This window comes from Phalacrocorax aristotelis, chromosome 11 (genome assembly GCF_949628215.1).
Source record: "Phalacrocorax aristotelis chromosome 11, bGulAri2.1, whole genome shotgun sequence".
NCBI lineage: Eukaryota > Metazoa > Chordata > Aves > Suliformes > Phalacrocoracidae > Phalacrocorax > Phalacrocorax aristotelis.
The window spans coordinates 4,252,915-4,274,459 of NC_134286.1; the positions used below are offsets into that span (position 1 = coordinate 4,252,915).

The 21,545-nt window shown below is 37.2% G+C and overlaps 1 protein-coding gene across 3 annotated transcripts in view; it reads left to right on the forward strand.

Moving 5' to 3' along the window:
• KLHL4 (kelch like family member 4) overlaps positions 1-21,545 on the forward strand; it is a 94,812-nt gene that overhangs the window by 58,298 nt on the left and 14,969 nt on the right. For all 3 annotated transcript variants that reach the window (XM_075106659.1, XM_075106658.1, XM_075106657.1), the window contains exons 2-5: positions 14,840-15,013; positions 15,459-15,595; positions 17,368-17,564; positions 20,603-20,815. In XM_075106659.1, the coding sequence (XP_074962760.1) occupies positions 14,847-15,013; positions 15,459-15,595; positions 17,368-17,564; positions 20,603-20,815 (714 nt within the window). In that variant the 5' untranslated portion in view covers positions 14,840-14,846. The remainder of the gene's footprint in view (positions 1-14,839; positions 15,014-15,458; positions 15,596-17,367; positions 17,565-20,602; positions 20,816-21,545) is intronic.

The following is a 21,545-nucleotide window of genomic DNA, read 5'->3' on the forward strand; positions in this document are numbered from 1 at the left end:
TATTCTCATTATAATATCACACAAATCAATGTCTACTACTTTAAATAGAAGTTTTCTCTTACAAGAAGCAGCAGAGACCACCAATATACTTGCAATAAAGTGTTTTGAAGAGCAAAGGTAAAGGGAATACATTTGATAAAGTGGACAGCTACAGTCACCATTAGCCATGCTTCAGTTTACCTGATAAATTAGAAGTCAAGAGGAAGGGAGGCATTCTTGCAAGAAATGCGCATTTTCAAAGCTTGTTCATTTTAATAGTAGTTGAGAAAAATGAAGAACATTTTTGAACTGGGTGAATATACCTTGATTTAAATGGAAATTGTGAGCAAACCACTAAGAAATCCTAGGAGTTGGAGAAAAGCTATTTTAAGCTATTACATATGGTTTGGGTTGCTAGGGAAACCTCTTTTACAGTGTTCATTTAGCACAGATGCTCAGGAAAGCTCTATGAGTCCATGTCATACCATTGCAGAATGCTTCAGAATGTGAAGAAATAGAGATGCATGTATACATTCATGCAGGCAAAATCATCTCTGTAATTTTACCTTAGTCATCTTCTACATCTTTGGTGGAAGTTGGTTCTTCCCATTTCTGCCATGACCACAGTGATAAAGCAAAAGCTTTGTAATTAAAAAGCTCTGTTTCCAGACTGAGGCTATTTGTTCAAACATTACCTTCAATTTTGATCCATTTGGGTTCATATTTTAGGTATTCATCTATATAGAGCAAAAGATTTGCCTTTGCCATATATATAGTGAAAACGGATGGAGAAAGACCAGCTGTGGTGACAGCATTTCTGGCCCACTCTTTTGAGTCTAGGGCAGATGTGACTTGCTAAAGCACATCATATAACTGGCTCCATGCAGGCTTTATTGCCACAGTGTTCAGCATTCTGCCTTTACCTCTCCAGTGCCCAGGCAGGTGACAGCTGGAAGGCACCTGCAGTCTGCCATGGTCACAGACACACCTGCCTCCGTTGAGTGTGAATATGTGTGCTGCCTTTTCTTCTGCAGAGAGCAACAGCTCTGGATATTTAGAAAACATAGGATTTGAATTATTGAAAAAAAATTACTTTTTCAAATGTTGCAATATTTCAGTCTCTCAGTTTTGAGAGACCTTGTTTATAATTTGGGGAATGGCAGAGGGTTACTGCATACCATCATCCACTCTTGGTGCACTGTTGGATCCCCTACAAAGAGGGCGCATTCTCACTGTCTATGCAAGCAAGGTACTTCAAAATTGCATTGAAACAATTCATGAATTCAGCTATGTGAATGGTAACCCTTGTGCAGGATGGACCTGCAAATATGTGCAGAATCACATTTTGGGGATGTGTGTACGTGCAGTCACGTAATAGGTATGTAACTGGTCTTATGAGTTTGCTGCAAGGTCAGGAAGCAGCTTTTAGGAGTATTTTTTGTTGGACCACGTAGTATGCCAAGAACCAGTATTTTGAGTACTAAGCTTCTAAGGCCTTGAAAGTTTTACTTACAATTTAACAATGATTTTGTAGTTCAAACCCTCCTCAACAAAATAATAAAGCCAACAGAAAATATTTTTTTTAAGAAAACATTTTTAGAAAGCTAAAAGTTAAGTCTATCTATGGATGTGCTATTGAAGGCACCCTGTAATGTGCTGTTAAAGGCACTTGACTTTTGTTTATTCGATCCAAAATACAAAAAATAAACAAAAAAGATACTTGCTGATAAAGAAGAGAATAAAGATATACTCTGAACAAAAAATATGGTGTTCTACACTTTGAAATTATGTTTATAATGGATATATATTGATCTAAGCAAATATTAACTGTAGAACCCAAACTTGCTAGTATTGCTTATTTGTGAACCATAATGTTATTTACATTGCAGAGGGTAAAGTAAGAAAAAGAAAGAGACCACAGGTTAGAGATTACTAGGGTCTTAGCACCACCAAAATAGGTTCAGGCTAGGTAGGAAAGAGGGAGAAAGTGATTCTTACTACAAAGTGATTTAATTGGAGTGATGAAAACCGCCAGTCATTTTGGCCAGCACATCAACAGCTTCCAGCAGAAAGCTCTCTGTTCTGTCCAATACACTGGAGAATTCTGCGCTTCTTTTGTGGGACAGGTAGTGTAACTCAAAACATATGTAAACACTGAACTGTTTGTATCAAGAGTTTTAGACCAAACATAGATAAAGATCTTTTAGCACAATACCTTGTAAAAAATATTTAAAGATTGAAATGCTTGTCTGTGAGATGACTGTCTCGCAGAGGACATTCAGACAAGATTGCCTCCAGTCTGTCCAGCTGCTCATTAAGATTACAGAAAACTACATGTAAAGCCAGAAATTCCCTCCTATGCCACTACTTACACACACACCCCACCACCACCCCCACCACCCCGCTTCTATGTGCTAGTACGGTGGCTTAGGATGGACTTTTGATCTTTCTGTCTGAGATGCTTGACCTAGTAAAATCATCCAGCAGTACAGCCAACTCAGTCCCCTGACATATCTTGTCATAGTGGATTTACAAGCAGTGTAAGGCAGCTTCCTGGGAAGGTACGGCATTGTGATCATGCAGGAGCCAGACTGTTCAATCAGAACACAACGAGGCAGTGGGAAAAGCCCAGAAAGGAACATGGCTGTAAGTCAGGACTAATTTTTTGTCTTAATTTGGAGGTTTTTTGTTCACTTAAAGGATCCCAAATTAATCTATAAAAGAAATTCCGTGTGTCTTGGTGTTACAATACGCCAATAAAGTTGCTCAGCAGGAAGCTCCCATGGGATACCACAAAGCAGTAGAGCTCATATGTGTCTCTCACTTCCTCATTCAATATGTAGCTCGATTACTAGTTAGCTGTTTAAAGTTTCCTTATACTTTTTCACTTAGTGTTACAGTGAATTTGAACCTGAACTTAACACAATTAATAAAACAACGAAGTCAGGACTGGAAGGAAAGCTTGGCCCATTCAGTAGAGCAATAAAGCTCTGATAGGTTTACTAGGAATCTACTGAACTTTTATTCTTCATCTGAAATCCGGAAGGATTTTCTTATATATTTTAAACAATACATCGGGTTGATACCTCATCTTTGAATTTTTCACAAGTTATTTTCTTTTAAATCTCTACAGTTCCTAAAACGCCCTTTGTTTCCCCCATGTGCCAAGCCATTAAGTGAAAAGGCTGTTATTTCATTTTACTGCTACTGCTGTGACATTCTGTAAATCAACTGATGGTAAAACCCACCATTTTTTACCTTTTCTAATAAGTAGCTTTCAATCATAACCATATTTTAAAATATAGATGAAATATGAAATTTCTAATTTCTAGACTCCTAAATTCCTCAGCTGTTACTTCTTTGTTCTATAAACTGTTGCTGAGGTGTCTTCAGTTTTCCTATACCTCAAATACTCTCTCTCAAATGCAAGACCGATTCCTAATGTAGATTATTTGGAGGAAAGACTAGCAATATATTAAGCTGATCTGTACACTCATGGCAAGATAGAAAGGTAAGACCCCAGTAAAAAAGGGTCCTGACCCGGAAGCAACATAAATACAGTTTCAGCTTTGCCTGTTCAATTTAATACATTACATTTCACATTGAATTTGGAGGGAACATCAGTTTTATTCAATAAAACGGTGTTCAGCAGACAGTGTCTAGCAAAAGGTGAGCAGGGAATGCTGACCTACGCTTAAAACATTTCATTAGCTCTCATTTGATCTCCTCGCTGGTGGAACCATGGTCAGTAGGAACACAGTAGAATATATGTTATGATATTACACAAAGATTTAACAATTAATAGAGTTTTCTACAGTCATAAGAGAAAACTTTGTGAGAAACTGAGCAACTTCCCAGAAGTGAAGCAAAATCATAATAATTTCCAGAGAGGGGAGCATCAATGCTTTCAGGACAACTTTAAAACATTTAAATGGTAACAGATAAGTGTTTACATTAATCTACTTAAAGCCTTCTTATTCTCCAACTGAAATCCTCATTAAGTACGTTATTACCCCTTTCCAGTTTTTCACATTACCAGGATTCATAGGTTCACAGGACAATTTGGGTTGGAAGGGATCTCAGGGCGTCTCTCCACCAATCCCTGCTCAAAGGATGGTCAGCTGTGAGATCAACCCGGATCACTCTGGATTTTATCCAGTTGGGTCTTGAAAACTTCTAAGGATGGAGAGACCACCTGACCTGGTGAATAGTCTTAGGGCATCTCTTGTAGCATATTTTCACTGAAACAATCCAGATTGCAGGCAACCTAAATAATTAATTCCTTCTTCAGGAGGCAGAAAACAAATCTAAGGAAAGATTTGGGTTTTCTGTCAAGATTAGCTGTGATAGCTAATAGCCTAATGAGGAGCACTACCAGCCCATATTACCTCAATCCAAAGCTCAAACACACGAGAACACCTCCTGATGGCCCTCCACATTATCCCCATATTACTCCTAATCCTAAAACCAGAACTAATCTCCAGAGCCCCTTTATGCAAGTATAGTTTCAACCCAAACATTAGACTGTGATTCTAAAAATAGAAGTTAAACCCTTCTTACCTGCTGAGGGGAGGTTCAATCAACAAGAACTGCTAATTCTTGCATCTCAGTCTAAAACCTCAGCCCCCTTACTTTTAAAGGGTAACAGCAATCCGTTGGTCTTAGGAACCACTCACTTTCATTTAGTTATTGTTACGTTACAGCAGCAGCAAAAGTTGTATCGAATAAACATGATAAAATTGTTCTATTATTTTTCGTAAGATCACATTATAAGGCAACTTTACCTCCCTCCAGCCTAGAATAGTGAATAGTAGAGGCACTCCAGGAAAAAAATCTGTCATAAAAATGCTATAAACAATGCCTTCTGCAGTTCATATAGGTTCCACTTGTACTTTTCAGCCTTTTTTTTCTCTTTATTTCATATACTACTTTTATCTAGATTTCGTGTTTTTATTCCAATTCAATCACAGTGAGCTGACGTTGACACAGACCCTGGCTTGTTGGAGCAGTTATCACTATTATCTGCCAGGAGAAACGTCAAGACACCGACAGCATCAAGCGTACAGGTTTTCTTAAGTCGTATTGTCAGAAATAGTGTTAAATACACTTGACACTGTCAAACAAAAGTAGACCTAATAGCCTATCTGTAAAGATTGTAAAGACAATTCTCCTTCTATCTTACAAAGATGCTACGGACTCATGAACAGAGGTTTTCTGGAGAAGCTATTAATGTAAGTTGCTGCCTCAAAAACCTGCTTTTCTGCGGAAGAATACTAGACATTCAGTGGACGTTAATTTCTGACATGAGCAAAAATGCCTATAATAATGAACACTAAGATATTTCTCAGATATTATAAAAATGAAAGTCAGTGACCAAGGATAAAAGCAGGAGATAAAGCACACTAGTCTACATAATGTCTAACATTAACAATTCCTTTGCTATTTACGGGAGGGTATTCAGTGTAGGCTGTACTCTTTGTACTGACTTCAAAGCAAATCCAAATTGAGCCAGATATGAATACAGCAGGCTAAGTTATTTTAATACCTTTCTAGACCTAGGGTTGAGTTATGTTTTCTGACACAGAAAACTGGAAGATAACAACTAGCTGGAGAATACTTTGGTATCAGGATATCTGTACCTATGAACACATAGAAGATTTCGTCTGTAACAGAAACACTCTCAGGGTATATTTACACAGTTAAGAAGAGGGGTGATTGACCATAGATAAAATTATGTAGCTAACAAAACCTTATAGAACAGAAAACTTCAGTCTACCCCTCAAGTGTGCCTTCTCTCTGTGAGGCTGATCGTACCTTTATACACATTCTCTCACGGCCTTTTCTGACAACTCTGTAATTATAAGCTAAAAGGGAAAGTACAAAACCAAGAAGTCTGAGGATCCCCATGTGAAAAAACTACAGGTCAGTAGTAAGAAGAGTCTCACAAAGTAAGTAGGTGATTTTAGTTTTAATCACTTCCTTTTTGTATTCTCTGTTAATGCTGAGCTATAAATTGAGAGTGTAATAAACATTCCTTTTCTCCTTAATTTGGACGGAAAGAAAAATCAACAGTAGCTTTGAGACTGAGCTGCTAAAGAGTCTTACAGTACCCATTCAACAGGGCACACTGGCTAAATAGGTTAAGAATCAGACATTTTTTTCCACTGCAGTAGTGTTTAACTTTGAGTGAGGTATCCAGCAGATCAGCTGAATCACGTGAGGAGATATTTATGGAGAAGCCCACACAATTTTACATTACTGGGGAAAAGTCATGTAAAGTGAAGTGAAATTTAGAGTGGTGCCTTCAGCTGAAGTGTGGATTATCATGTTTTCCCATTGAAGTGAAACACAAGTCTTGTTATTGCTTAGATCAAATCTAAACAGATAAGTAGAAAAGAAAAAGATGCAAAAAATGAAATGGTTGTGGCAAGCTCAAGAATAGCCATTTTGCTTTTGATGAAGTACAAAAAGAAGTGACAAGCATGTATTAAGGTATTATGGTAGTGGTTTAAGTTTTCATGAATCAAGAGGTCTTAAAAAATCTCACAGCAATATCCGTACTGATTAGCTACAAGGCTCAAAACGATAGGGGCAAGGATAATTGCTACTGAGACTGTTTCTGGCTTTTCAACATTCCATTCACTGCAGATGGAATCACTTCACATTAATGTTTTTCTTACACTTGTATCTCCCAAGGTCCCCTTTGTTTCACTTTTGCCAACAACAGTGAAGGGGGTAGCGTAAAGCAGGTTTTCTTCCCAACAATCTCTCCCATCACAGTCTTACTGAAAGGTGCCTAATGAAGTAAGAAACATGGACTTAATTAGTTTCATCTGGCAATAGTCGTGTTTGGATTTAAAACAACATTTTTTTTCCCATTGGCTTGGGTTTTTTTTGTGTGTCCCTTCTAAAAATGCCACAAGCTCAGGTCCAGCGTTTAGTCATTACTTTTCATTTTGCATATTTTGACAGCTTCAGACACTGCTATATCATGCCTTTTGGTCACATCATCTTTTGTTCTTTAGAAAGATGCTGTTAAATTTTCTAACAGTATTATCACTGGCTACAAGAAAGTTGAGCGAGAAGTAGTCAGCCTCGCTGCATTCCTCCTTCATGACTTTTAATTTCCCTCCAACATAATCATGTAATACAAACGTTGGATTAGAAATCACGCACAGCAGTGACGACAGCAGAATGCTGCTTGTACCGTTGGGAGTCTGAGTTAATCAAGACAATGAAGTATTGCTCAGAGTTTACATTATATCACAGCTTGCATGGTAAATTTCAATGTACAATGACTTAGTATTGATTTTTTTGTTTGTCTTAGGGAAAATAAATGTTAATTATTAATTAATGTTAATTTTTTTAAAAAAATTATTTATACAATGTTCACTGTGACACATATAATATTGCCACGCAGAAGAATACATTGTTCTTCTGCAGGAAATGGTTGAATCAGGGCATTAGTGGTTAAGCACGCTGGTCCAGAGGAAAGGATAGGCTTATGGCTGCTATAATACATCATAACTATGGGTCCTAATTGTCACTGGTATGAAGAGCATCACGTCTAATTTCTTCAGTTTCTGTGAAGTTGCTGCTTGCTACATCAGTATTAAACCTAGTGTTTTCTAATCATACTTTTAGTTCGGTCAAAAACCTCTATTGATACTAGTGTATGGAAATTGATTTCGTTACAGATGAACCATAGGTACAGAGTAAGACTCAATTTTTCTAATTCAGCTTTTGTAATTTCCTTAGCCTTATATGGCATCTGCTTAACTTTGTGTAGTCATCAAGGGAGTTACAAAGGAATGGCATACAGACTTTACGTCTGATGAATTCTAAACTAATTTTTAAGAGTTACTTGTAATCTCAAAATATCTACTTTAAAGCTTTCTATCTGTGAATAGTAAGAAGACAGCTTTTCTTTACATGCAAACAGAGAGTAAAAAGTGAACTCGAGTACTGTTTATGATTAGAGAAAAATGGCATATGGGTATTTGAGATAAGCAACCCCCACTCTATTTGGCATTTTCAGAACAAAGGTCAATTTTAAGATGGTAATATACATACTTATATCTTTTTACCTGAAATGTTTCACTTAGTCATTATTCTCTATTACATAATGTAAATGAATACAGTGTTAATTCTTCTGGAGGATGATGTTTTAAGATGGCATTAATTTAAATGATTTGTCTGAGCCACTCACTTCATCACTGAATATAGACATATACCTACTATAATAAAACACGCACGGATGTGCAGGCAGTGTGCTCTCCAGACTGATTAGATATTTCTAGAGCTCCAATTTTTAAGGAAGTGTCTCATGCTTTGGAAATAAGTGTTCTTAAGTCATGCCATTATAATGTTTCTAGTAAAGTTTCATATTCAGATTAGTCTGAATCAGGAAGAGAATAATTATTTAAATTGAAAACTCCTACTACAGTACAAGTTTTAACACTGACAGGTCACTGTGATAAAATCCCTAGTTACACTGTATAATCCAATGGTCATCAAATATCAGAAGAAAGATTTGCTGATTTTTGCTTCTACAGTCTGTTTAGTGAATTCAGGATTTTGAAAAGGCTCACTAGGAACGAGCCCCAAAACTCAGGAACAAAATCCCACAGACAGTGACTCTGGAATAGGCATTTATATAATAGTGAAATTTTTAAATGTTTGTCTTCAGCAGTTAAACAAAAACGAATCACATAGTCCTATCGTGCAGCCAAAGGAGATCTGGACCAGATCTTACTGTACTTTTACACAGTCATAAATTACAGAAAGTACTTTCTATGTGCATGAGAATATCCCATTTCTTAATTATCTGTATGAAGGAAATTGCGAGCATAAAACGCTAGAGTAGACACAAGATGCCAATAAAGGAATGCATGAAGCTTTCGACAAACTGTCTTCCTAGTAGCAAAAGATCAACAACTGAGGGAGTACACATGCTCATAAGAAAAATCTGCGCTGCAGTGAGCCTGCAAAATAATTTGATAATTAACCTCCTCCATTAAAAAAATAAATATCCAGTTTCCAAAGGAAAACAGCTTACTGGGGAGAGTGTTCAGATCTACCCCTCCCCCTCTTTGTGACATGAAATCACGATGTGTCCACAGCTGATATCAGCATAAAGGACTTTACAGTGCTCAGGGGTCCTGCGGTTTGGTTGAAGCCTCTGTTTTCCAGTGGAATTACTCCACTAAATATATGGTCCTAATCTAGGAGAATTCTAACTATCCTAACCCAAATTCTTCCTGATATGAATCAGAATGGCATTTATCTGCATATTATCCTGGCTGCAGGGAAGGACAAAACTCAAAAGAGCTACAGCACTTTCAGCTGTGTGCTGAAGCTCCTGTGTTTAATGATGTGCAACTTAGATTGTAATCCCAAATGTGAAAAGTTATTTTAACTAACGCCGTCTGAGAAAAATAGCAGGTTTATGTTAATACTAGCAATAAAAAATTATTAAAAACAGGCAGTTTCAAGACATCCAAGTTCTAAAGGAATTGGCAAGATGAACTTTCAATTTAGATAAAAGCCAGCAGTCTCTCCATGAAATTAAATAATTTTACATTTCAGTTGCTTATTTCTTTGTTTGCTACATCATTTGCTGCCATTGGTGCTACCTCAGCAGTCATCAACATATGGTACAATTTGCCATACTCTTTTGGACCAAAGTTTTTTACCCATACACTACAAACTTCCACACAATCTTTAGGAGACCATTGAGGTAGAAATTTTAAGGCAGAGGTTGGGACAGTTACTGATGTGGCATAATTATATCAGCAGGCAATTAGTACAGGTGCATCAACTTTACCATTATTTTATCTGTGCTCAGAAATGGCTTCCTAACAGAAATATTTTTCTTGTTTCTCAGCCGACCGATGTGGTTTATCTCTAACAGATGCTACGGTCCTACGATTTGACCCAGGAAAACAGCATCTCTTGATCTCCAACCCCACGACACTGCCCAACAGGCAGAGGGTCAGAGCTCAAACAGCTGTATAGGAGAAAGCCTGCCTATGGGGGGGTTGACTGCAATTTTCTTGAATAAGCAGAAACAAATGAGAGAAAAAAAAAAATTGATGAGTTGCATTGTAAATATTGCTGCACAAACAAACTGAATTGATGAAGTTGCAATTTTGTCTCATGCCCTGTCACCGCTAAAGCACATACAATGCACCACAGAGCTGAAGTCACATTGGTGTTTTCAGCTATGATAAAGCCCTTGGGATGTCTAACGGCTCTAACTGGTATCCAGTTTGCTGCCGATGGCTGGTATGATTTACAGTGCAGAGGTAAGCTGTTCCAAAATCAAAACCTGTAAGTGATGCTGGTAACGGAATGGTTATGTGATTAAACTGAATTTCACAGGTTAATTAGGTACATTCAGCAAGTATCCAAGAGAGAAGTGGTCACCATAAAAAAAGAGAAATAATAGCCTTATGAAGGACAACAAAATTAAAATACTGCATTTCATCACCTGTTCTTTGTGCAATATGAAAACTTCCTTATCATCAGGTTTACTTTCTCATTTTTGGCCATAGGCACACTTAAAGAGGCACTCTAAGAACATACTGAATTTTAAAAAGTACATGGCAAATAAATGTCTGTTTCATCATGTTCTAATTAAATAATGAGGAAAATTGAATTTATCCTTTATATACTGATTAATGAAGAGTGCTGTGGTGATTAACAAAGAGTACTTTATGAAGACAGAAAAGAATTTTAACATAATTCTGAAATTTAAAGAATTATAGGCCTGGAATGAGCCACAAAACTCATCACATCAATTCTCCTGACCAAAGAAAAGATGAAGTTTTACCTCCACTATGCTATTTTTGAGTCACAGTTTGTTTGGGGTGCAGTAAAATCTACCTGTTACCTCAAACTGTCATTTCTTAGCCTTTGTTTCATTCAGGTAATTACTGGCATGCAAGGGTGAGCAGGTCTTTGAAAGGTAGAGATTTGCCTAAAGTTTAAAAAGGACAAGGGCAAAAATGGCTCTCTGAATTTAAATTCTGTTCTGAAAAAGTTTGAGACTTGCTATCTTATATCGATGGAACAATTAAACCTTATTTCCATCTTATGCTTGTCTGTAATAAAAATATGGAGCTGTGTCAGAAGCAGAATTTGCCTGGAACGCATTCAGCACACCAACTGCCTTTGAAAGTGAATCCCTGATACATTTTCAAGAGTAGCTCTACAAGTTGTTCACAGCTTTCATATTTATGACTCTTATAACTTGGCACCTGAGCTCGATTTTGAACATGTCACGTGAAATCATGTCAGAAACCATTGAAAAGTCAAGACGACTTCTGACAAGTAATGTTTTGCTCCCGCTACGCTTTGCTATCATGTCAGGGGAAAAAAAGTTATGACATGATTTGTTCAGAACTGCAGTGCTGGCTGGTATTTATCTCCTTGTTATCATCTAACTGCTTAATGCTTTTTGATTATTTCTTTAAGTTTTCACTTTATTATCTGTTTCAAAATTTTGTGTTGCTTCTTTTTAAAACTGGTACCATATTTTCCTTATTCTTCACAGATCCTTACTGCAAAACTCTGAAATTATTTCACTTGGCTCCCTACCTAAGATGAACTTCATAGAGCTCATCTATTTTGGAATCATTTAAACATAGATTTATCTCTGCTCTCTCTAGGCTAATCAGCCTTCCCAGGCCATTATTACTGATGCTAACGGTGTTAACACAACACGGCGTCCTAGTGAACACTAATGCAAAGATGACATTAAACAATTTGTGGTTTTGATTCTTCAGAACAGTTCATTGATTTCACTTCTATTACTCAATATTCAGATTCTGTTTGTCCAACCCTGTACACATTTTGTAGAAAACAAATACTTCTCTATCTTCTACACGCTTCCTTTCTGAGCAGGTCCCCTTGAACCTTGAGTTCTTTTCATGTGTTGCCCTCAACACATCAACCCGTGCCACAGAGACCAAGATGTGACAGGTAGGCATATTCATACTAGCACATTTGCAGCTAGCGTGCCTATCTTTGTACTACAGGCCACAGCATCCCCTATTATAATTCAAACATAAAGGCATCAGACTCAAGGATACTTAATCTTGGTCTTCTTTAGATCTCTTATACCCAGTGCTATATTCTGAAGACCAGTGTTTGAGTTCTCTGTAGGATAGTCACACACTAAGGAAAATATATAAATATTTATATTTGAATTTAATTTTTCACTTCCATAATATACTATAGCTACCATTTTGAATCAGCTGCTGAAGATAAACCAGCAATTATAATATTAACAAAGTTAATGAAGCACTTTTTTTTTGCTTCCAGTATTTTTCAGTCTCTGAAGACCTTTGTCTTTGAAATAATTAGTTATGTTAGTGGCAATTCTGCTATAGATAAAGGTCACTCTGCAGAACATGTGAAAAAAGTACCCAGGACTGAAGGAAATTATTAGACTTTAAGTCCCTTTGTAAATATTTGCAGCTTAAAAATGATTGCTGTACCCACACTAAGGGAAACGAAACTGGTACTGTGCATTTGCAATAGGGGTGGTTGAGTACTATTTTAGTTGATTTCTGCAAACATCAAGGATAACTGCAATGTAATACCTACTTAAATACAATACTTAAGGTGGGTATAATGAAACCCTGAAGCCGTATTTTTGAAAAAAAAGACTAAAAATTGTTAAAGAAAGCTTTAGCGGGAAATAGGAAAATATGAATGTTACAGAGTATGAATGTGGCATCAAGTAGCTGATGCAAAACTAATGAGCATATAATCCAATTTTGCAGCTTCTTCATTTCCAATGAAGCATTGAAGGAAAACAAACAAAAAATTATAGTCATTAAACTCACTGAAACAAATTAATTTTTGTAAGCTGTGAACTACAAAGGACACACATTATAGGTGAACTTGATTTGCCCCTTTTTCTTATTAAAAAAAAAAAAAGGAGATGCATTTTAAATTGTAATACAGAGCTTCAGAAGGAATCTAGAGAGTTTATTGCACTGATTTGTTATATCTTAATGTGTCTGCAATTAGTAGTGTAATCTGAGGCTGCCTAGACAGAAACACACGTGCATACACTGTGCGCACACGCAGTGCATCTGAGGATTTCTGATGCATCAGGTCTGCTGTTTCTCAGGTGACGTACACATACACCTCGTTGCTGAAACATACCTCGGTTATACTAGAAGTAATGAGCTTCTGCAGACTGTAAATGCTCTTACATATCCAGTGAGTCTGGCGGGGCCAGGCCTGAATGGATACATCAAACTCTGGTGCATCTGGAAGGCATCAAATACACCGGGGATCTGAAGGCTTTTGACATACCGGTGCCCAAAAGATGCCATATTCCAAATGGGCTGTGGGATGTCTAAAAATGCAGTACAGAAATCCAGAAAACTTCATGTTTATAGATTTTCAGATGGAAAAAAGAGATATGTCTGAAAAAAACAGACATGGAATAGCCATAAACAGTGACTTTGTTCTGTACCACTCCAAAAAGCGCTGATGTACAGTAACTTTCTTGTATTGCAATGGACGGATGGAAAACTCTATTGTCTCAATTCAATATTACATTATAATTTGATTTCTAAGTATTCCCCTTGATTTCTGATTAGCTGTTTACTGAGGTATGATCTTTGAAAAGCTATGTTCTAACTTATCTCCATTTTCTGATAATACTACTGATTTAACATGATTTACCCATTTTTATTTCTATATTTTTTGAACTAGTTGTTCAACTGTGAACGCAATCAATATTCTGCCAAATTTATTAGATTAATTTCATGAAGAGATTTTATCTCTCCTAATCATTTATGAATATGCATTAACAATATCAAAGACAACCAGCTGCCATTATTTCCTAGCTGGGCTTGGAAATTTAAAAAACAGGTGGTTTACATTTTTATAATATATGATCTTAAACTGAGAAAACATCGTTCTAAAAAAATCTTTAACTAAAATGGTGTTGAAGATTGCAGCATTTTCAAGATATGCAATATGCATGCATGTCAACAAATGCATTACTATTTCTCTTAAAACAGATTAATATAAACCCAAATATTTTTCTAAGAAAATATCAGAAACGTGTTTCAATCTGCAACATAATCCGTATCTAAAGGCAGTAAGGAATGGTGTCTTATAAAACAGTGAGACAAGAGAAATTGCATATATATTTTTATGACTATTTATACATCAATAACAGGACAGCTAACAGAAATCTGGAGTGGGAGGAATATATTTGTAATGGACATTTCCATGAAAAGGCAGAGAAATTAGTCCATCTTTATTATTTGCGTTCAGATTCTAAATGCTATATAATGTACTGATTTCATCAGCTTTCGGTTTGGCAATTTGTCTAGAATTATATGGTCCTTGCCAAATTGTCTTCTGATTCATTCCCATTTAATAATGCAATCTAATGTACAAAGCGTGAAGAGAAACAGAAATAAGACCTAAAGACACACTATATCCAAAATTGCATACCCCAAGGTATTTTAGCCATTAGTATCACAGGGAAATAGATTTGGGTTTTGTGTATTCTGTGAATGATCAGAAGGCTACATTTATCACATGTCGGTGCTGTGCAAACAGGGCACTGGAGACACAGAACTGATAGGGAGTGGAAATCTCAGTAGCACCACCTACAACAGTTAACTGTAACCTACAGTATACGTGCAGCTGTATCAGCGAAAACTTGCAGATACCAAAATGCAGAAAGTGGAAGAAGGCATAGTAAGACCAGGACCCTTATCGTTTTAAACATTTCTGTAATGTCAATGGAACAAAAGTTCTATGAAGAACATAGTCAGCATTTATGATGCTACACTCATTTCCCTGCCTCTTTCCCTTGCAGGCTGTCAATGACCGGTAACTCACTGCTTGGAATGAACACCAGTGGCTCAGACGAGTATTTCCAGTCTACAAACCATGCAGAGCAAACTTTCCGCAAAATGGAAAATTATCTGCAGCAGAAGCAGCTGTGTGACGTTCTCCTCATAGTTGGAGACCAAAAGATTCCAGCTCACAGGTACATTTCCCAGTAGTGATAACATGGCTTCGAAGCCTGAAATTTCCAAACGCTAGGTCTATTTATGCTTACCCTGTTTAGTTATGAAAGAACGGTTACAGTAATTAGGACATCATCAAACAATGGAATGAAACGGTGTGATCAACGTTTCATATTCATTAGTTTAAATAGAATGAAATTCAAATATGAACCATTGATATTGTCTGTATTTCCTTCTTGCTGCTGCAAAACTATAGTGAGATCAGCAAAGAAAATCTGCCATAACAATCACTATGGGAGAAAATTATATCATTAATTACCCTTTTAACTTGATTGCTTACTGCTATAAGATTTAAATCCTATGGTAAATATAATGTTTCTATTGCACACACAATTATTTATATAATGATACTGAATTTAATGCTATTGAGATTATGAAGTCCTCATAAAATGCTTTTATTTCAAGGTTGGTTCTCAGTGCAGTGTCTGATTATTTTGCTGCAATGTTTACCAATGATGTGCTTGAAGCAAAACAAGAGGAGATCAAGATGGAGGGAGTAGACCCTGACGCACTGAAAGCTTTGGTGCACTATGCCTACACAGGTAATTCTTCCTCCGTTACCCACATCATTGTTGTGAAGGAGAAGAAAATCTGTTCAACGCATACATAATTGTTGGTTCCATTTCATACTGGTACATAAATACATGCATAAATCATGCATACGTGATGTAAGCCTTTCTCTGGAGAGAATGAATAAATACTGGTCTTTTATATAGTAACTTATTCTAGAAGATAAGCAGAAAAGTTGACATATAAATTCATATTCGACACCTTTCTCCAACTACGTACAAATTATTTTAGGAGTTTTAATGGGACAAGAACATACTTTGCCTGTGGCCCACCTCACAGAGTGACACAGAATAGTGTACTGTGAAGCTTCCTACCATCATAGCTAAAGAAACGGCCGCCCTGGGTGGTAGTTCCTTGGCTCACTCAAGGCTCTTGAGTAGGAATAATCGGGGATTATCAGGAATTGAGTAGGAATAATCAGAAAATGAAGAAAACAGGAATATAATCACACCCATGAGTAGAGCAAATTTTACTATGAGAAAGTGCCACCACATTCTGAAAGAGGTTTATTTACGTTTTCTTGAAAAATCATAGATTTTAGCTTAATGAAATTAAATATTTTATTTTAATACCAGAATGCTGTGTATATACTTTTCCCCTCATTTATTTTCTCCCATTTTCAACATTTACTCCTGTATCGCTGAATCCAAAATGGTTGAACCAAATATCCAAAAAGACCAAGTCAGCGAACTGTGAAATCCTTTTCATCTACTCTATAACGAACAGGAAAATGCTGTAGAACACGACTGCTATCTTAATTTATATTACAGTTAGAAACATCCAGATCATTCAAACCTAGGCAGACTCTGGCAGCCTGCGCTTTCTGGTATCTGGCAAACCCCTCGATGCAGATGGCAGCTACTCCAGCCAGACAGGCTCCAACCTTTTCCCCTACCAAGCTCTGCGGTTCCGTGACAAAAAACCACCCAAATCTCAGAAGGAGAAGATTACTCCCCCAGGAAGTAAGACCACTTAACTGACCAGAATAACAATTTTCTGAACGTATGAGCATTTGCTCATAAACAGATCCCTCCCTCCAGCTAACAGCTATTACCAATAGCATTCACTAGATCCTCGTCATCTGGTGTCCCACACAGGACTTTGTTTGTTTGCTTTTGAATGGAATCGCACAACTTCAGTCCTGAGATAGAGAGGTTGGAAGACAGATCACAGGTATCTATTAATATTGTTATAGTACTTTAAAAGGGCTTAAAATATTTTTTTTTGTAAAAGATCAAAGTAAATCCAAGACCCCGTTATATTCACAGTGTTGGCATTAGCATAAATGTTCTTCACTTGCTAGGTCAGGCACTTATAAACCTGGGCTGTTGCATAAAGGCAGAAATCCTGAGAAGGTTAAGCAATCTGCAACCCAGATCAGAAACATGAGGTTCTATATACAAAACAGACCCTGTTTGTGGGTAAAAGCTTTAGGAAAGACTTTTTTCTAATCACACCCTTCTTTTTATTTACTTTTTTTTTTCAGGCAAAATCAGATCTAATACTGTTAAAGCTCCAATAAAAGCATTCCAATCATTGTACTAAAAAAACACCAAATACTGTAAGTCTGTTAAAACATATGTTTAAATTATTCCCCAGCAAGAAAGGAAAAATAATTTGTGAATCACAGGACTCCTTTTCAAAATTTTTCAGAGGAGGAGAAAAATTGGGGAGTGGGAAGCTTTCAAGCAGTACAAAGAAAATGACTGAAACCTTTTTCCCCCCCGCAATGCAAACTGCACAGGTGTTCTAGAGTTAAAGGAAGACACTATAGAAAGTTTGCTAGCTGCAGCTTGCCTTCTCCAGCTATCCCAGGTTATTGAGGTATGCTGCAACTTCCTCATGAAGCAACTCCATCCTTCCAACTGCCTGGGGATTCGCTCTTTCGGAGACGCTCAGGGCTGCACAGAGCTCCTGAAGGTGGCCCACACATATACCATGGTAAGGCGAACAATCTAACTGCTGTGCGACTCTAATGTTATCAGCAAGTGTGAATATTCTCCTGGAAAACATATGGGCTTTGGTGAAGCAGAGCCAGCTGAGCAGGGCTCGGGGCTACTGCTCTCTCCATGACCGCTGCAGTGGCTCTGCTCTGCCCGTGCTGACGGGGTCAGCTCTGCAAAGTCCCTGACGCAGGGACATCTCTGCCCAGCTCAGTCTCCAAAGGGAAATTTAAGAGCTGTGACTGTTACTGAAGTATTGGGAGGAGAGAAAAGCATGCTTAGAAGAACAAATATTCAGTTCTGTTTTTTCCCCGTTTCAGAGTTTTGCCTTGCAGAAGGACATGCTTATTGAATTTAAATTTGCCATATGATTTGTATGCATTCCTTCCAAAAATGTAATAGGGCCTTATCATGGCTAATGCCAAGAGGCAAACAGCAATGGCCCATTCTTGTGCTTTTGATTCAACACAAAGAAAATTCTAAAGCTGATTTTAAGGTGAGACACACATAAAAGAATACAAAATAGAGAATGTATGGGAAAGATTTGGAATGCTAAAAAGAAGCACATCCCTGACTGGAGCATAATCCTCCTCTCGCTCAAAGCAAGAAATGAATATTCAGAGCGTGGGAAACAGAGAAGCAAGATAGCTTGCTGTGAAACCAAATCAAGGGATAAATATTCAGGGCAACAAGATGTGCTATAGCATCTTTAAGCACAAAAAGAATAACAACGGCTACAGCTAAATAGATATAAAAAGAACTACTTGTTAGGCGACACATGGCAGCTTTATGCTTGAAATATTAGCGTAGTATGTCAAAACCAGTTCAGGGGCTTCATAATGCTGAGAGCATTCCAGCAAGAGACTGTACGCTTCCACATGCTGAAATAAATGAGAGTGGCATGTGCAGATTGAGGGCACTGGTTGTGCTCCTTCCTGTCATACTAATGTATGGCTTGTTTAGCAGCAATCTGGATTCTTTTTATATTTTAAAGTTAGGAAAAGGGCATTTAAGACAGAGGTTCACTCAGCCTCTATATAACAGGGCTGTCTTTGCTGCTCCACACCGTTTGATACTCAGGCAAAATCAGGAACTTCCCCCCTCCTGCCCTAGCACACAGGCATTAGCTTCAAGCGTTTGAAATTCATGGTCCAGATTTCTGCAAAACAGAAGTAAAATCATATGGTTAGACATATGATTTTGTGATGTCAGACAGTAAAAGAGCCTCTTTTGGTTAGATTTTTTTAAACCATTTGAATCCTCCAGTCTTCCCTAGGAGTTCGAAGGCTTTTACTCTTTTTAAAACTCTGTGTCGCAGAAATGACAGTTGGGTCTTTAAGAACAGTCTAATGTAAAGGATCGTAGTGCACCTATGCGACTCGGCAGTACTGTGCATATATAGGACTGTATGACAAGAGATACACTATTTCCACCTCTAGAACCACCACCTGTACCTTGTGTGCAACACAGATTGAGAATTCTGCTGTGAAAGAGGACCTTGCTTGTCATTAAACCACCTACCAAGTTTGCACCTACTGTGAATTTAGAGACAGAAGAGGAAATCTGCACCTCTTTGAAAAAACCTTAGAGTAAATTTTCTTTTAAACCCTTGAACTCATTTAAAAAAAACAAACTTTGGAGGACAAGAGGTGGTAACAATACATACACACACAACTGTTGTGGAAGAGGATAAATCTTTCTATTTTGTTTCATGCCAACCTCAGCCATTTGAAAATGTGTACCTTTAGGGGAAAATCTATAAAGTCGTACTGTAAATGTAGAGACCATTCAAATGAACTAGTAGCATTTAAACATTTTCAGAAGTTAATCAGCTATAAACACCACAGCCATTCAGTAAAAACAGACACAATGGAGACCTTCCCCAGCAATTACTTTAGCCATTGATGCAAAGTATTAACAGTTTCCTGCCTGGTATCTTCTCGTGCAGACAGAGATTGTTCTGATAAACTTCTTGTGCTATATTTGTAACTAAATGTGGACTGGTCTTCCTGTTCCTATCCTCTGAATGTCACAAAATATTAAAGCAGGATATGCACAACAACACTAGCTTAATGTCTCCTTTAATCACTGATACTTCTATATTTACATCCTCGGTACTCTTGAAAAAGAGTTACAGAAAGCTAAGAAACTACTGAAAAGAAATTATACAAATATCTGTTACTAAAGTTTCTTCATCTGCCCTATTTCAATCTGGTTCCCAAGTAGGATCTATTACTTCCAGGTATATAAATGGAAATTAACATTTCAAATACAGGCATGAATTCCTACGTGCATTTCCTTGCAATTAACATAAAAACCCCGTCTCTGTTAGCAAAATTTCTCTTTTCCTTTGGAATTAGCACAAGCAATTATACTTAATATATTTTAATATCAGTTCTAATATTGTTGTAACTGAACTGCACAATGCATTATTTTTATGAAAAAATAATTCTTTGAAAGATTCTAGGGATTTAATATTTGTGGCCATTTCTGGAGCTGGTGAGTTTTATCACAGCAATAGCTTAAATACCGAGACCTTTTTGGGACTTGCTCAGTTTTCCATTGCCCAAAAAATACTGTTAGAATAGTGAGTTTATTTTCCCTTGCTGTATTGGCTGCTACTAAGAGCGGGCACCTACAGGTGACGCCTGGCACAGCTTGTTGCAAAAGGACTGGGAGGTTTCAATGCAATTTGCTTAAAACCTTTGAACCTGATTGTAACAGAAGTTACAAAGCTTATCTGAATGGCCACTTGCATTCTTAAGATACGCATTATATCTTCAAATAGCTTTTCTATTAAGCTGCAGCTTAAGATGATCATTATTCTTCAGTCCTGCAAGAGTAAGGCAGCAAAAAGCAACCAAAACCTCCCTTAAATGGTAGAAAGAGATTCAGTGATCTTTAGAATATACATTGCTTTTCCCTACACTGTAGAACAGAACAGGCGTGAAATACATGCAAAGCTTACATTGACTAAGAAAATGTTATTTCAAGGTGTGAAAACCATCAGTGCACTGAAATCTTTTTTCTTTTTAGGAACACTTCACAGAAGTAATAAAAAATCAGGAATTTCTTTTACTCCCTGCTAATGAAATTGCAAAGCTCTTGTCTAGTGACGACATCAATGTTCCAGACGAAGAAGCCATATTCCAGGCATTAATGATGTGGGTGAGGCATGATTTGCAAAACCGTCAACGAGACCTAGGAATGCTTCTTTCTTATATTAGACTGCCTCTACTTCCACCCCAGGTATGAAAGTGAAGGGCTAACAGGGAGGTTAGCTACCAACTGAAATGCTTGCCTTAATCGTCATTCAGACAGAGAAAATAATTATTTTGGCTGGGGTTTTTTGGTGGGGAATTGTTTTGCTCCCCCCCTTTTTTTGTAACTGCGTGGTAAGTATGTTTATTATTTGTAAAGACAGACCAAAAAAATCCAACAATGCCATTGTAATTACTAGGCTTAGAATTAACTCTATAAAAACGTCAGCCTAATGGTATTACAAAAGTAGTGTTTCTTTGTCAGGTAGCAACGACAGTAGTTTTCCTCCAATAACACAGCAATTTAAATACCATGCAAAGATATTTATTTAGATTTAGCAAACTGCAGGACAGGCAAGACACGATACTTATTTCTTTACTGCCGTAAAAAGTAAACAAAACCAAAGGGATCTAGATTATTGCTGTCTATTCTGAGCATTGACATTACTTTTCCTTTAAGGCTGTAAGAGGCTCTTCATTGGAAAAGTTCCAGAGATGGCCATACTGTGTTATAGTAAGCTGACAGTGCTGTACCTGTGTCATACAAGAACCTATATATCTCATCAGAAAAGCTTATAGGACTATCCAGACTGTCAGGACACTACAGCTACTTTTTGGGTCTCCATGAGTGAAGCTGCAAACATTCAACTTTGGATTAAGTATCAAAATACTATATACATTTAAAGATATGCCTCATTTGATACATTATAACATTCACA